Below are 17,057 nucleotides of genomic sequence, written 5' to 3'. Positions count from 1 at the left end.
AGTATTCACGGGGTCCCAGGCGCTCGGGGAGGGAGGGACTCCACCCAAGGGACCCCTCTAGAGAAGCGTCCTCGGCAGAGGGGATGGCTGTCACTTTGCCTACATCCATCCTCATGGTCTCCTCTGTATCGACCAGACCAGTAGCCATCCCCTTCTCATTTTACAAATGTCGGCACTATAGCTCAAAAAGGCCCGACAAGGCCTCCAGAAACACTCCGTGTCCTGTTTCCAAGGGCAGTTTAAATTGCTAGAAACAGGACAAACCTCATTAACAAACTTCATTTCTTCTCCGTGAAATCTCCCTTCCCATCTATAACGCTAGGGCAGGACATCTGGATCCCTCCAACAGCCCTGTCCCCACTGTTCAGGCCAGAGTCAGACTGCTCCCCTCCCGGCCTTGGACTTGGGCTTAACTGGACACCAGGAATCCCAGACCCAGTCACTGATCCCAGCGCCTGTCTCTGAACTGAGCAGACAAGAGGGGAGGACTTGCCCTTCCCCCAGGGCCTCAGCATCAGAGAGTGTTGGGGGAGTCCCAGAAGCTTTCTTTGCCAACAGAATCCCAGCTGGGCTTTCGAAGAAGCCCAACAGAGAGAGCAGGCCAGCAGGAAAGAAGAAAACACATTCCAGGAGGCCCCGAATTCTCAGACGGTAGCAACTTGGCCCCAAAGATACAAGAGCACCTTCTCCAAGTCCCTGGGCCCCGACTGGGGGAAGCGCGACCTAGAGGAGCCTCCATGGCCCACACCGCAGCCTCTCCACACAGAGATGGCGGTGGGGCGGGGGGGGGGACATCATACAGCCACATGTAAGTTTGTAGAAGTGGGGAGGGACTCCGTACAGTCCTGCAGGGCAGATTGCTATCATCCTGGAGCAACAGTGCAGGATCTGGGGTCCCCCAGACCAGGCTTTCCCAGGCAGCGAGCCGCAGGTGGGCGGGTGATACATGCGCCCAGATATTGACCCCTCAGCCCGCAGGGCAGCCAGGCAAGGGCCTGTGACCACCAGAGCTCCAAGCTGCTCTGCTCTTCCTAGATACCAAACAACACTGCCGTTGTCTGTGCGCCTCAATGGGGAAAAGGCTGCTCTGAGCCCACCTCCTCCTTCTTCAGAAAAGAAATGTAAGGTCCGGAGCAGGGAAGTGACCTGCCCAAGACCACCAGCTCATCTGTGGCAGAGAATGAGCTGGAATCAGGGTCCCGGCTCCCCATCCAGCCTTCTTTCAGCTGCGTGCTCCCCACCATGGCTCACTTGGTTTCTTGTGGCTGGGCCAGGGCCTCCCCACCCAGCTATGGACCAGAGTTTCCCCAGATAGAGCCGCCCGTGCAGCAACTCGAGGGCTGCTCTGGGTGGAGCGGGGTCAGCAGGGGCAATGAGGGGGAGCCTTGCCCTCACTGTGGGGAGTGGTCCCCAGAGCCCAGAGATCTACAGTCATGTGGGGCCCAGTTCCATCTGAGCAGCAGGTAAAGAATGCTGATTCAGTGAGCTGCAGACCAGTAATCTCCTCATTTGTCTTGTCAACATCCTTGTCCCACAGAGTCTCAAGTCCATTACGGAAAGATTTTCTGCCGGGAAGATACTTAGTGTCAGTCCAGGAAGCAGCAGGGGCCTGAGCTCGGGTGCTGACCTCTGACCTTCAACCTTCAGGGGGCAAAAGCCAAAGCCATTTCTTCACTGGAGGTAAACCCAGTGGCTCCCGCCCAGGCAGTAGCACCTGAGCCCACGGTAGGGTGGGAAACGGGTATGTCGGGCCGCTGGGATTTCCCCATCACGGCGTCCTCGCACAAACCATCTCCTCAATCTGCTGGAGCCCCCTAGCACTGTCTCAAGAGGAGTAGCCCAAAACTAACCAGGAAATGTGAGAATCAGAATGTCTGTGCTAGGAGGGGCCTCAGTCAGTCCATCACCCAGTTCAGCCCTGTGGGATGGGCAAGGCTTGTCACTGCACCATCACAGCGCCACAGGCAGAGGCAGGATGGGAACCTCGGCCATCACCCCACTGTGGGGTATGATGATGAGAGCCCAGGGCAGGCCACTTAATGCACAGACCATCTTCGAAGTCACCATACCATCCACCACTAACCCTGCCCACCACCAGGGCCCAAGGTATGTCCAGATGGTCACCCTTTGGCCAGTGCCTCCCTTCTCATGGGGCCCAGGATTTCTCCCACCAGTACATGTGTATCATCCTATCTCAATCCCTTAGAGCATGCTTTCTCAATGGGAGAGGAGGGTATCACCCCCAGGGGAGCAAAAACGGGCTCCTGGGTAGGCAAAAAAAAGGTAGATACCACAATGGTTTGTGGCCCTCCAAAACTCAACCCTACCTGACAAAACTTTAATACTTGGCATTTACTATGGACTAAATTGTGTCCCCTCCCCAAACTTATATGCTGAAGCCCTAAACCCCCGATGTGACTGTATTTGAAGATAGGGCTTTTAGGAGGTAATTAAGGTTAAATGAGGTCATAAGGGTGGGGCCATAATCCAGTAGGACTAGTGTCCTTATAAGAAGAGGAAGAGACCTTTCTCTCTCTCTCTGTCTCTCTGTCTCTCTCTCTCTCCACCCCCCTCTCTCTTCTCTCTCTTCTCTCTATCTCCCCACTCCAATCCCCCACTTCCTTCCCACCCATTCCCACCCCTACCCTGTGAGGACACAGTGAGAAGGCTGATGTCTGCAAACCAGGAAGAGAGCCCTCACCAGAAACCAAACCTGCCAGACCTTGATCTTGGACTTCCAGCCTCCAGAACCGTGAGATAATAGACTTCTGTCATTTAAGCCATCCAGTCTACGGTCTTTTGTTATGGCAGCCCAAGCAGACTAAGACAGTATTTCTCTAGTTAGAGAGAATTAACTTTTCTCCTTAGAGGGGCAACAATGAAAACAAGAAAAAGTTTGAGAAACATTGTCCTAGAGAGTTCTTCATTTGAAAGGGCTTAGGGTCTCACTGGAGAATCTTTCATTTCACAGTCTAGAGTAGTTCTTCCCAACTGGCAGCATCTGTGCCCCCAGGGGATATTTGGCAGTGTCTGGAGACACACTGGGTTGTCACATCTTGGGGGACTGCTACTAGTGTCCAGTAGGTAGAGGCCAGGGATGCTGCTAAACATCTTACAGTGCACAGGACGGCTCCTGCCACGGAGAGAATTACCCAGGTCAATGTCGATAATGTTGCTGTTGAGAAACCCTGGCTTAGAGCAAAAGAAACTTCGGAAGGTGTTACATATTGCCACAAAGTGCCTGGAAGCCTGAGGCCTGGGGCCCGCGAACAAGCCCACCCTGGCCCCCTTTAAGCAGCACTGGTGACTCCAGGAAGCTCATCCCAGCCCCAAGAGTTCCCCAAACTGGAAGGTCCTCCCTAGTGCCCGAGCAGGGGCAGGCTGCCCTGGGTCACCTGGGTCACCCAAAGGCCAGAGGGAACAAGGCCAAGAAGAAAGAACCAAAAAACTCACTGGGCTCCTATACACAGACCACAGCAAGCAAAGCTAGAGCTCAAATGGGTCTTCTCACTCCCCAGGCAGGCCAAGGCAGGAGCGGCCAGAGAGCAGAGGCTCTCCTCAACGGGATTCAAGAAGCAGAGCCCCCAGGGGAGAGGAGAATTTCAGAGCAGAATGGACGATGATGATAGGAACGCCGACAACCACGGCTAATGGCTCCCACGCACTCGGCAGCATGCTGAGCCCTGGACAGCCATTGGTTCACTCTGACCTCATGACCATCCAACGAGGTAGGTACTCTCCCCTCTGCACCAGAGAGGAAACTGAGGCATAGAGAGGTCGAGTAACTTGCCCAGAGTAGAACAGCTGGAAAGGACCCAGCCAGGCAGGACAGGTGACGAAATGGGAGAGCAATACCACGTTTCAGATTCAAGATCTCCTGCACGGCAAGCTCATTCTAGGCAATTCCCTAAATGCTTTATGCCACACACAACCTTGTGGGTGGGTGTTACGGTTCCCTCTTTACAGATGAAGACCCCAGGCTCAGAGGCGCTCAGGGACCTGCTGGCAAGCCGACACCTGAGCCAAGCCCCGAGGCCTGATCCACCACCCACGGGGACCAGAGCAGGTCTGGCGAGGCCCCAGCATGAGCCCACTCACCTGAGAAGATTGAAGCAAGCCTGAAGATGTCCGAGAGGCGGGCGGTCACTGGCTCGTAGGGTGAGGCTTCATAAAACTCCTCACCTAGAAGAGAGAACCGTGTCAGGCCCAGGCTCACATCCTGCCCAAAGTGCTGCACAGGGCAGGTTAGGAATGAAATGCTGCACATTTCACATGAGCAAGGTACTTCTCTCCAACCAGAGCAGGTCAGAACTGCCTAATACATCTCCCTCGTGACCTCTCTGCATGTCCCGGCCTCTTCTAAGGACTTCCGAATGCTTCTGGAAAGAAGGCACAGGGGAGCTGGAACCCTGTGGAAGGCCAGGTACAAATCCCAGGATCTGAAGCCAAAGGACCCTCCACAGTCATTGAGTACAACTTCCTCATTTCACAGGGGAGGGCTCTGAGGTGGCCCAGAGAGGCGAAGCAACCTGCCTGAGATCACACAGCTACTCATGGCAGAGCTTGAGCTGGACTCCAGCCTCACACCAGCATTCTCTCCCATCACACCAGGCTGGCTCTGCCCAGACTTAAGGGGACAGGATTTCCCCTTTGCTTCCCACCATGCCACCAGGAGAATCTGACTGGCTGAAGGTCTGCTGGGTGGAGGCCTGACTGCGGCTCCTGTCTTGACTGACTCCCGACCCGTCTTCCCCTCCACCTGCTGCTTCTCAGCCCTCTCCTCCAGGCTCCGGGGTGCACCAGAGGCTCGGGGAACAGACAAGCAAGCGAGTGACAGGAGATAAATGACACAAGGCTGCCCTGGAGACCCACCACCACCTCAGCGGGACTCCAGCCTCCTCTGCCAATGCCTCGGCAGCAAAGGAAATATCCTCTTGAGACATGACGGCGAGGAGAAATCAATGGATAATCACTCAGACTGTGTGTGTGTGTGTGTGTGTGTGTGTGTGTGTGTGTGTGTGTTGAGCGGGCGGGGGAGACAGATGATGACCACAGCCTCACACACTGATTTCCCATCCACCCGGGGCCCAGTGCCATGGGCAAGTACCCCCGCCTAAAGAGCAGCACGTGGGGCAGCACCCCTGGGGGCCACCTGCAGGAAGGAGCCGGCCCCCAGAAGAGGAGCCTTGGAATCTGCTTGCAAGGGGCTCGTTCAGCCAGGCCCCCAAAGTCACCCAAAGGCTAGCCCTCAAGGCTTAACCAGCCCTCCGCTGGTCCACGGACCAGGCACCTGTCTGCTATACCAGGCAGACCCCCCAGAGAAGGGTACAGACCCCCCAGAGGACGTGGAGGAAGAGCACGCCCCCTGGAGAAGCAGCCCCGCCCTTCACTGTACCTCACAGGAGCACCTTGGGCCCTGCCACACCCAGCACACAGGGTACCTTACGCACAGGGGGTGCCCACTGGTACCGGCCAACGGACCTAATCCAAAGGTTACCCTTTCCTTCAGGCCTGTCTCCAATCCCACCTACCCCCGGGGCATGCAGGGTCCTGGCAGGCCTGCATGATCTCAGCATCCTCCACTCTACCCACCGGCACTGGAGAAACTCCCTGTGGTGGGGTTACCAGCCATGCTCTCTGCTGCAGCCAAACAGCACAAGCGTTTAGGAAGCACTTTTGCAATAAAGATGATGTTGTATTGTGCTGCCTTCGTGCCAGCACTATTAGAAGTGCTTCAGATGTACTAACTCATTTAATCCTCTTAATTTCTCTAGGGGATAGGCACTATTATTCTCCCTATTTTACTGATAAGGAACTGGGGCACAGAGACACTGAGGTACTTGCTCGAGGTCACACAGCTAGTAAGTGGCAGAGCCTGGTTTCAAACCCAGGAAGTTGGCTCCAGAGTCCAAGTTCTTAACCATTATGAATACTGTCTCCAAAAATAAAAAGTGTTATTGAAACCAAATTGTTCTTAAACAAGTACTACTGTTGCTTAACTTTTCACAGAGCAACCTTCTGTGGGCTGGACTGCTCCCCCAGAGCAGGGTCTGTCTGTCCCTATAGCATCTGGCATAGGACTGTGCCTGAGTATGGCTCGTACGATTGACTAGGAGGCGACAGGGGATGGATCTCTGGGGGAAAAGAGCCTCTTCCATGACCACGTGGGAGGGGCCCGTCCTATTTAACTCAACTTCCATCTCCTGCTCCTGCAGCGGAATTCACCAGCAGGAAACCCGAGACCTGCCTGGCAGCCAGACTGAAGCCAAATGCAGGATGTCAGATTCCGGGGCCACGACCTGGGAGAGGACACGTAGGAGAGGCCTCGGCGCTTCACGTTGGCAGGACCAGGATGACCCTGAACTTCAGCATTGCATTTGGAGAAGGCAAGAAGCCTGGTCCCCTGGGCAGCCAACAGTGACAGCCCCACCGTGTAAATACTGGTGGGTACGGGGGTGGTGATGGCAGAGGGGAAGACGGGCCCAAGGCCACAGCTCTCCCCCAGGGCAGTGGAAAGGGGTCCAGATAAGGAGTCGGGGGCCTGGTCCCACCAGCTGCTTGCTGTGTGCCCTGGGAAGCCCCCGACTCGCCTCCCTGCCTCTCAGCTTCCCCGCCAGAATGATCCCGAGGGCCTTTGCGGTTGGGACTGTCTAAGAGCCTGGCAGAGGCCACGATCCTGCCACCGCCGGCTCTGCCCACACGCTGAGAGCCTCAGTCTGCACCGCGAGCTCAGCCTCAGGTAGAGGCAGAAGGTGGAGCCGAGTCTCCGGGGAATCGCAGCAGGAGAAGGCAGAATCTAAGTGCAAACCCACATGGGTCTCTCCTCTCCGCAATCCCCCCACCCCGGCCCAAGCCAAGTTACTAAGAGTCTTAAGGAATAGGGAGGGTGTGCCTGTAGCCTCCCCAGGAGACCATTCACCCCACACCGGGAAATGCCCCCTCTCAGGAAGATCCTGTCCCTCAGAGGAACACCACCTGCTGTTAAAAAGCCTCTGGGTTCCTCCGGTCAGCCCTGGATGGAAACCACCTCTAGCCCCAAGACCCAGGGGGAGGGGGCTGTGCAATCTGCAAGGGGTGGGGGCCAGGGCTCTGAGGAAGGAGAAAAGCAGGGGTCTGCCTTTCTAGAGTGGGACCAGGGGAAGGGTCCCCCAGCCAGTACACACCAGCACAGGGACCACGGCTTCCCCAGTGCTTTCACCCTCTGAAGCACACAGTAGATGCTTAACAGATACTTGTTGAGTAAATGAACCAACAAGCCATCTCAAGCCTTGGAACGGGGAGAGCTTACAGTCAGGCCCTCCTGGGTTGAAAGGGCCTTGAAGACACAGCAGGAGGCAGCATAAAATGCACATTATGCTTCTTGTTATCATCAAACTGCCTCATCGTCCCGGCTCCGAGCAAGGTCCCCGGAGCCCTGATGCGGTGCCCACGGAGCCAGTCCGATGGCAAGGTTCTCAGGCGGCCCGCCCAACTCTCTAACCGGCAGCTCTTCCATCCCTTTCCTGTCCATCCTGCACCCACAGGAAGCCCACCCACCTTCTGCCCAATCCCCCTCGGGCTGAAACCGAAGGCTGTCGGAAAGGAAGCAAAAACCTAAACAACCCAGCAGGCTGAATCGGGGCCTTTAATGTTCTGGGCACAGATTCAGCTGGTGTGGTGGGCGAGGACACGGCTCCTTGTCTCACGGAGAACAGAGTGCCCGTCTCTGTGGCCGGCTCCCTCTCTTTGCTAACTTCTAGTTCTAGGACTCCAGCATTGCTAGCAACGGAAGAAGTGACCACCCGATTCATGAGGAATTACTTTGTTACTAATGGTGGTAACACTATTAATAATTCCATGCCCGCTTATTCCTATTTTCAGGGCACATTGGAACCCTCGGGGCCACTGCTCAGGAACCTCTCGATATCCAGGCCCCACCCCTGGGCCCAGTTTCCTCCTCCCCCTCCAACAGCTGGAGGCGCTGCTGCCCCTAGGCTGATGCCTCCCCGCCCCCAAGGGCACAGATCCACAGAGCACCCCTCTCTCTTCTTCACCTCAGCCTCTCCAGCACTACTATCCTACTTTAGAATTTAAACTGCTCGACTCTCGCATCTTTAAAAAAAAAAGTCATCCTTTGTTCTTCTCCCATCTTCACACCAAAATTCAAGAAGTTGGCCACAGTCATCATTCCCCTCTCCCCGGCTCCCAGGCACCCCCTAAGCAGGCTTTTGCTCCCAGCAGCCACCTAAGGCGCTCACCCCAAGGGCATCAGGGACCCTTTCCGAAAACCCCTCTCCTGCTGGGCCTAAAGTCTTAGAGGCTGGTGACCCTCCTTCCTCTGAGAGTGAGTCCCTCCCGAGGTATCCTACTGTCCCTCTTACCTCACCCCCAGAGCCTCCTCAGTCATCCTTGCAGCCCATCTTTAAATGGCAGTGGTCCTGGGGGCTCTGTCCCTGACCTCCTCCCAATGTGACTGCACCCACTCCCTCGGCCCCAGTTACCACCTGCAGTCTGCTGGCGACTTCTAAATCCCTATGTCCAGTCGCTCTTCCTCACGTGACCCCCAGCCCTGCGTGCCCAGCTGTCTGTAGGGCGGGGCCAATGAGAGGCACACACCCCAGAACAAATTCACATCTCCCAGCCCTCCCCCCACTCAATACCTTCACCGTGACCAGCCCCATCACGCACCCAGCTGCCCAAGACCGAAAACTGGGAGCCCCCCGACTCCTCTGACCCTTCCCCAAGACCTGTTGCTTCTACCTCCTGGACAGCTCTTAGATCCTTCTTTCCTGCCACTGTCCTCATTCAGCCGCCAGCATTCCTGGCCTGTATCCCAGCAGTGGCCTCCGAACAGTCTCTCCCATCTACTCTCTTCATTGGAACCACATGAACTTTGTCCTGAAGCACATATCCATCGTGTAAAACCTTCCAGGGGTGCTGCCCACCAGATCCGTACCCCTCCCATCTCTCCTCCCCCATCCCCACTTGCACCCGCCTCTACCACACTGAGTTACCTGAAGGTCTGTAAGCGAGTTCCGCTAACCTGAGTTACCCGCAGGCCTTTGCCCAAGCTCTCCCTCCACCTCCCATACTCTCCCCATACACCTTCCCCAGGTAACTGCAGCTCGTTCTTGAATCTCAGCCTGGAGGCTGCCTCTTCCAGGAAGGCACTTTAGATTTTGTAAGAAGGGGTTTGATGCCCCTGCTCAGTGATGCCGCAGCACCCAGTGCTTTCCACTCACATCACCAAATAACAGATAACTGTCACCAAATAACTTCTCTGCATCCCCCCCGACCATGAGCTCCACGAAGGCAGAGGCTGCCTCAGCTGTTCTCAACTGTTGCCACAATGCCTAGCAGCTGGTAAACTCTCAATAAACAGTTGCTGCATTAATAAGTGAATGCCTGACCCCGGTGGCCAGCAAATCCTCCACACCCCAGTCTGGAGGGGGAGGAAATGGGGAAGGTGGCTGTCCGGGGAAAGGCTTACAGGTTCTGCCTTGGGCCTTGGAGGCGGGCCTGCCTAGGGCTGTGGGACCTGCCGCCTTCACGCCGCTCAGAGCTCTGTTGAAGGTGCCTAGGCCAGGCCCGGGGTCAGGAAGCCACCTGAAGGGCAGGCCTCCTGGGAGCAGGAAGGCAGGAGGGGGGCAGCAGGGAGCGGCAAGGGCTGGGTTGCTCTCGTGCAGACCTCACAGCTCCCCTTCACGCCGCCTACCCCTTCTCACTCCTCTGTCCCCACTTGTCCATCCACCTGGGTACCCTTGCCTCACCTTCTCTCGTCACCACTGCACACAGCCGTCCAACCAGCCCCGGTTCACTTCCCCTCCCACCACCCCACCGTCTCTCCTCCCCACCTCCTCCTTCGTCTGTCTCTCCAACAACAGCTGCCCTCCTAGGCTGGGCAGCTACCTGCTCTGGGTTCTAGGTTCCCAGGAAGGTGGAGAGAGAGAGAGCGCTGTGGCCACTCTGCCCCGTTACCAGGCCCTCCCGCTGAACCTGGGCCCCAGGAGGCCCTCCCATCACCCCACCCCCAGCGCGCCTCCCATCGCGGCGGGCGGACTTACCCTCGGTCAGCCCCAGGTGGATGCTCCAGTAGATCTGCAAGCACTGCAGCTCCTTCTTCATGCCCCGCTTGCAGCGGCAGTCGTACAGCGGGCTCTCCTGCAGCACCTCCAGGGCCGCCTGGCACTCCTTGTTGGCCAGCATGGTGTTGCGGTCCCGGCCGGCCAGGCACTGGCGCAGCGTGCGGTAGCGGGAGCTGCAGTTGGATTCGGCCGCGCACAGCTCATTGGCCCGGACACAGTCCACTGGGGGGCGCCAGCCGTGAAGCTCGGGGCCCTGCGGGGAGGAAGGGCTGGCCAAAGAGCGGAGGGTCTCGTCTGGGTGGTGGGGAGGGAAGACAAGCACGAATGAGGGCCGCAGTCTCCGACCCCAGAGGCAGGCCTGGGGGCTTGGGCCCTTCTGGGAAAGTCACACCCATTCTACTCGGCACAGCAAGGCCGACTCAAGGCTGCCTTCCCCAACAGACAGCAGGTCGGAGGAAGGGCTGCTAAAGGGTCCCAAGAGTCCACCAGCTCTCCTCAGACCCAAAGGAGAAAAGCTGCCCTCTGCCCTGGTCCTACCAGACTCTCTTCTGGTTCCACTCCGTAGCCCTGGGCCCAGGAGCACAGGAAAGCCAGAGGCCCCAGCAAGACCACAGACAGTCTAAGATGCCAGGAAGCCAGAGAAGGATGCCACAGCCTCAGCAGAGAGCTGGCGGCTGCAGGGCCTCCTGGGGTGGGCCGAGGGGGCATCTCACTTTCAGAGCACCCAGACCTCCTCCCAGCAACCTCAGGTCCAGCCAGAGGTCCATCCACCACAGCCTCTTAGAGGCCGGAGTCAGCCCCTGCATTCTACCCTGGGGAAACTGAGGCCCAAAGAAGGGAGATGACAACTCAAGGTCACACGCAGGCCGAAAATGCCCCTCTAACCCCCCAGTCTACCCATTCTGAGTCCCCAGACTTCCCGAGGAGACAGGGAGAGACAAGCATGACCCCATGGTCTGAGCCCAGAAGGAGGCGCTCCTCCAGGGGGACTCAGCCCTCCACACCCTCCTGTCCCACAGTGCAGCCAGAGACAGAAAACGTACCCTACGGACAAGTTCCACCCCAGGCCCCGCCAAAGAAAATGCTGCAGACCCAGCAACTCCATCGCACCACACCTCCCACCCCCACACACCTCCCTCTCTCCCTCTCTCCATCGGGCTGTCTCTCTCCCTTTCTCTCCCCTATTTCTTTTTCTCTTTCTTTCCTCTCCTCCCCACCCTCCCCGAAACCCTCTCCCCTCTGTCTCCCCTTTTTTTTCTTCTTTCCAGAATGGCCTCGCACACAGCCCCTCGCCTCCCCAACGATGAACAAGCAGGAATCAGCCCACCCTCCTCACCCACGGCCTCAAGTGTCCAAACCCACGGTCCTCGGAAGGGAAGAGGTCAAGTCAGGAGATTCGGAGGGGAAGGGCAGGGAAAGAAAGGGCCGCTTGGTCCTTTCAAAAGCAAGCTCCCAGAACGGCTTCCTCTGGACACAGACCTCCTCCCGGTCTCCGGGTCCTCTCCAAGCCCCTCACTCAGATCCTGCCCCACAGAAAACCATACCATGGCCCAAAGCCAACACTGGCTTTTCCGAGACCCAAGGAGTGATCTGGGGGGGTTTTCTCCACTCCATCCTGCCCCAAAACATAAAAAGATCCTAGGGAGAAGTCCCCCACCCCCACCCCCTGTCCCCAATCCCACAGAATCCCCTCCATCTCTACCCAGAACCGCCACTTCTCACTCCTTTCCCCAAGGAGGCCCGGCTCGAGGGGCAGCTACCACAGGGAGACAGCGACACCTAGAGGCAGAGTGCTGCACCGCGAGCCTGTCACTCCCGACTGAGTGCCGAGGGGAAAGGAATCAAGGAATGGGCTCCTGGAGGGCCAGGCCTACCCCACTAGGAGAGCAAGGGGTGGGCCTGGGTTGGAGAAGCCCTCAGGGTCCAGAGCAAAAGACTTCCCTTCTCCTCCTGACCACACCTCTGCCTCAGGACAGGAGGAGCTGAAGGCTGTGGCCAGGCTGGGACAAGACCATTGAAGAAACCAGCATGGAATGTGGTCATGGACAGTGGGGCATCTGCCCAGGTGTGGGTGGAGACGTGTCCTCCGCCCGAGCCCAGGAAGCAGCTTTACTGCCCGGCTTCAGCAAAGTCCTGGGTCTCTGAGCAGGACTCGGCTGTATCTGGGCCACCCAGGAGCAGCTGTGTTGACCTAGCCTCACTGGTACCTGCTGCCCCACCTAGCCAGCCAGGTAGCCAGCCTGCTGGAGCCTCAAGACCGGCCCAGCCCTGGGCCTTCCACTGACTCCGCTCACCCCAGCATCCCAGCAGGCATCTCCCCTCCCCCGTTGGCGTCACCTGAGGCTGCACTGTCAGAGGTAAAATGAGAAAGGGGCATCCTACCCAGGCTTAAAGGTCAGGACCTTAGCCTAGGGAACTGGGGCAATAAGGAGCCTTCCTCCCTGCTCTACAGGTGAGGTCTAGAGCCCCAAGGGACGATCCTTATAGAATCCTGGGCTTCCCTCATCCTGCCAGCTCCCAGGCAGGGAAACGCTCTGTAGGAGGGCCGGTGCATCTTCCAACCAAACTCCCTGACTCTTCTAGTCGGAGTCATGACCCCCAGAACCAACCCAGCCAGAGAAAGAAGTCATGGCAACTCGGTGCCTTTGGCCAAGAATTCTAGGAGAGTAAAGGTTGGAAGGTATCCTGGTGATGTTTCCAAATTCTAGATCAGGAGAAAACTCAGATCCCTCAAGGAAAGCAAAGACATGTAGAAGAGCTTCTAAAGACACAGAAGGACTGAGAGGCCACACAGAACTACAGCCACCCTCGTGCATCAAATGCCCCACAAGAGCTAGAATGCCAGGGAGAGGTGGGCCCTCGGACCAGCCCTGATCCCCACCCCCAGCTCATTTTCTCCCTGAGCTTGTCAACACTGGAGGTCAGGCAGGCTGGGCCAGAAAGGCCTCTCCAGCCGCAGACCTCACTAGAGCCTTGGGAGGGGCGCACCGAAGGCCCCTGCTCCTAGGAACATGCTTCACTCTACCCCCCCCCCACTGAAAATGCCCCCCACCTCTGAAGCTCCAGAAAAGTCTCTCCCCCAAGTGGAATTTCCAACGAACTCCCAACTATGGGTTCCTTCCCAGGAAAGGGCCCTGGTGCTGAAATGTCCTTAGCACCAACCTATCCCTTGTTCTCGACTGGCCTAACCCAGAGCCTTTCAATGCCCTGTGGTCACTCAGTTAACCTCACACCCCAGCTTCGGAAAGGGGCTTCTCATGGGAAGGGAACTGAAAGGCTGTGACCAAAGAGGATGCCCACAGCACCCTGCTCTTTTCCTGCTCTCAACTCCCCACACGCTAGGGTCACAGACACCTGGGAGGACATCTCTGAACGGGCCCCCTACACATACACAGGAGAACAGTCTCTCCTCAGGCTCCTCAGCTGGGACAAGCCTGCCTGCAGCCTGGGGGGCTGGGCCTAGAGGTGACTGCCGGGCCGGCACTGCTCTCCTCCACCGGGGGACGGAGACCTGGAAGACCTGCCGGCCCAGGGTGTGCGCAGCTCAGGAGCAAGCAATCTGGCTGCTTTTCCTGAAATACAATTTTCTTTTCTTCTTGGCCCTGCTCATTCTTGGCCCCAAAAAGCTGCGTTTTTTAACCAGCAGTAGGAGAAAAGGTCAGGTTTCGTAACAGCCCCTTCAGAGAGAGAGGATTGCCGGGAAAGGCCGCAGGAGCACAGTAGGCCAGGAGCACCGACCCAGCCTCCTCCCTCAGCCCCTCCCACCCCGAGAAAGCTGCCCGGAGAAAAGCCACCTCTGGCTCGGGAGGCTGGACCGTGAAGGCCACACCCTAGAGCTCAGCCTGGCCCCCTGGGGAACTCATGCCTGTGGGAGGGGGAAGAGGAGGGAACTGGCAAAGGGCCCAGGCCCCAACCAACATCGATGGGACTGGAAGCCCCCGTCCTAGTCAGGATACTTCTTAGACACCCCCCAGCAAGTGTTTCCGGGATCGGCACCTACCTCCCCAGGCCTTCCCCTCTCCCCTCCTCCAGGAGGGAAAGGGTGCCCTCGTGACCCATCTGGGCAACCTGGCTCACCGCTGGCTACACAGCAGCCCAGGGTGGCAGGAGCAGTACCCACAATGAAGCAGATGTGTGCTCCTTCAGAGCGCGCGTTCGCGCACACACACACACACACACACACACACACACACACACATACCGTTAGCCTGCTCCCTCTCTGGAGCACCTACTGGGGCAGCAGCCTTGCCTGGGACTCCTGGTTAGCACACAGCCTTGCAAACACCCACTTTTCTTCACCTCCACCCCCAAGAATGCTCCCTCTATACCCGTTTCCCAAGCAGCTGAGATTTTGTGTAGCATAAAAAGGGGATGCGGGGTTGGTAATTCGGGGTGCAAAAGACACTGCCGGGGTTCAGGGGCACCAGGCAGCCCCTGCTCGCTGCCCTTGGGGGAGTGGGCTTACAGAATGAGCAGTGGTCTTTGTTCAGTCCAGGATTCTCCCCTCACCCCTCTCCTTCTTCACCCAAGGAAGCAAACTTTGGCCTCCCTCCCATCTCTTCCCACCAGCTATGGGGTCCCCTGCCCCAGAGGTGGCCAAGGGAACACACTGAACAGCGGCTAGAAACACTCCACTCCCGCCCACCCACCTGGCTCGGGTCTGGGCGGGAGGGAGGGCAAACGGTGGGGAGAAACTTGAAAAGTGTTCCAGGGAGTGGAGCCGCTAGGAAGGGGTTCGGAGAGTGGGAAGCGGGGTGCATTTTCCAGAGGTTGATTGGCAGGTGGGGGATGGCTGCCAGGGCTGCCCCCACAGATGTCCAACCGGGAGCTCCTGGAGAAACCCATGTCCTCTACCACGACCGACTCAGGGAACCGCCGGGAAAGGTGGGACTGGCATGATTTTCCTTTCCACGACACTGAGCCTCTCCCCTCCCTTCTCTCTTCCAGATCAAGAGTTGGATTTTATTTTTTTTCCTTAAGTTGCCGCAATTTGAACCCATTATTTTGAGGGAAATGAGCGCTATCACTGCGTGTGAGTGAGCGAGTGTGTGTCTGCGTGCGTGTGCGCGGGGATCGTCTGGGTGTTATAAGTCTCCTTGCCAATCCCCCGCGTAACCAGCCAGCCGCGGCTCCCGTCCCTCCGCCCGCATCCTCGCCGCCAGCTCCCGTCCCTCCGCCCGCATCCTCGCCGCCGGCCCTGCTCGGTTCCCCTACGCCCGGGCCCGGCTCGCCCCGCCGCGCGCTCTCCCCGCCGGTCCGTCCCCCGCCAGCGCCCCGCTCGCCCCCCGCGTTCCCGGCTGCTCTCCAGCGCTCTAACGCACTGCCCGCGTAGCCCCCGAGGCTCCGGCGGACACGCTGCCCTCGCCACCCGCAGATACTCACCTAAAAAGAAGAACAGGCAGAAGGCGTTTGCCAAGATCATGTTAAATAAATCCCACAGTTTTGTTTTGTTTTGTTTTTAGTCTTTCTCCCTTGAATTAAAAAATAACAATAATAATAATAATAATAGCCAAGCAGTGATAATCGGCCCCAAATCCAATGCGGAGATCCCAGCTAGTCCACCCGATGAAGATCCTGAGTCCTGCGATTCTCGCCTCTGGCTGGAGGAGGTAGTGGAACGGAGGGCGGTGGGCGGCCTCTCGACGCCCCCCTTGCCCACTAAAATCAAATATACACGTATTCGGATGTATGTCTGCTTTCCAAGCCGACAGCCGGTCCTCAAGTCTGCCCTCCCCTCAGCTCATCCGGGAAGGCGCGAGTCCCCACGGGTCCGATTCCCCTGCGCTTCCCGGGAGGGGACTGGGGAGGTGGGGGAGAAGCGATCTGAGAGCGTAGGGCTGGAAGGAAGCGGCGAGGGTGGGGGTCAGAATAAAGCGCAAATAAGAAAGAAATCCACCGACGGGTGTTAGCGCCTAGGAACAAACCAGCGGGAGCTTCGAGGACCAGAGACCGGAGTCGCTTCTTTCTCACAAGACGACGGAAAGATTTAAAAAAATCTTCTCCCGCTAACCCTTTGCTCGTGTCACTTTTTTCTAATATAATTCCAGTGACCGTGTGTCTCTGCGTGCGTGTGTCTTTCTCTCTCCTCTCCCTCCCTCTCCTCTCCCCAGCTCTCGCTCTTTGCTCCCGCTCTCTCCGGCTCTCCCTCGCTCTCCTCTCCCTCCCCCTTCTCCCTCTCCCTGCTCCTCCCTGCGCCCGCCCCCTTCCCCCTTCTCGGCTCCTTCGCCGGGGCTGTCGCACCCAAGCCCCTCTCCTCCGCCCGGGGCTCGGCGCTCGGGCTCCCAGGCGCTGGCGGCGCGAGGCGCGGGCGCGCAGCGGAGCAGCGACACTCTGCAGCGGCGGCGGCGGCGACAAGGCGGTGGCGGTGGCGCCGGGGAACGTGGGCCGAGAGGAGAGCTCCGCCGCTGTCTCCCTCTGGTCTGCCGCCCGCCCTTCCCCGGATTGACCTGCAGCCTTGCCGGAAACTGACCGGCTCCCCCGGCAAAGGCTCGGGCTCCAGCCCAAACCCACCAAAGCCTCCGCACCCTCCTCCTCCCCCGCCGCGCGCCAATTCCCCCACTGCCCCCGCCCCCGCGCCCCGGCCACCGGCTCACTGAGGCCTGGGGAGGCTCAGCGGAGGCCCAAGGGCGTGGAGTGCCGGGCGCCCGAGCCATCCCGGGGCCGTGGGGGAAGGGCGCTAGAAAAAACACCCTGCTTGGTGGCTAGGGTCTGGGCAGGGGGCTGCACTATCCGCGGGCGGATGCGTCCTTCGGCCAGCGAGCCGAGGCAGAGCGTCTTCCCGAAGGTGCTAGGGAGAAGAAGGATCCCCTCCGGAGCCAGCCCCCAGCGTCCCCGCGCAGCCCGCCTGCCCCGGTCGAGCCCCGCGTACGCATACACGTGTGCTCTCCGCGCGGAGCTCGAGAACTTTCCCCGCACGCCCGCGGCGCGCTCGCCGCCTATACGCCCCAGCGTCGCAGCCCTTCGAGACTGCCCTTCCCCACTTGTCTCCCTCCT

General features: G+C 58.5%; 1 protein-coding gene across 1 annotated transcript in view; it reads right to left on the bottom strand.

The window, feature by feature from the left end:
- The window catches only part of GFRA2 (GDNF family receptor alpha 2), a 96,030-nt gene extending 79,818 nt beyond the window's left edge, over positions 1-16,212 (bottom strand). The window contains exons 1-3 of the mRNA XM_033859240.2: positions 15,447-16,212; positions 10,044-10,358; positions 4,099-4,182 (exon numbers count right to left, since the gene is read on the bottom strand). Of these exons, the coding sequence (XP_033715131.1) occupies positions 4,099-4,182; positions 10,044-10,358; positions 15,447-15,486 (439 nt within the window). The 5' untranslated portion in view covers positions 15,487-16,212. The remainder of the gene's footprint in view (positions 1-4,098; positions 4,183-10,043; positions 10,359-15,446) is intronic.
- Between the last annotated feature and the right edge of the window lie 845 nt (positions 16,213-17,057).

Source organism: Tursiops truncatus, chromosome 6, assembly GCF_011762595.2.
Source record: "Tursiops truncatus isolate mTurTru1 chromosome 6, mTurTru1.mat.Y, whole genome shotgun sequence".
Lineage (NCBI taxonomy): Eukaryota > Metazoa > Chordata > Mammalia > Artiodactyla > Delphinidae > Tursiops > Tursiops truncatus.
The sequence above is the reverse complement of the archived record's forward strand: the minus strand, read 5'-3'. Positions and strand labels throughout refer to the sequence as shown.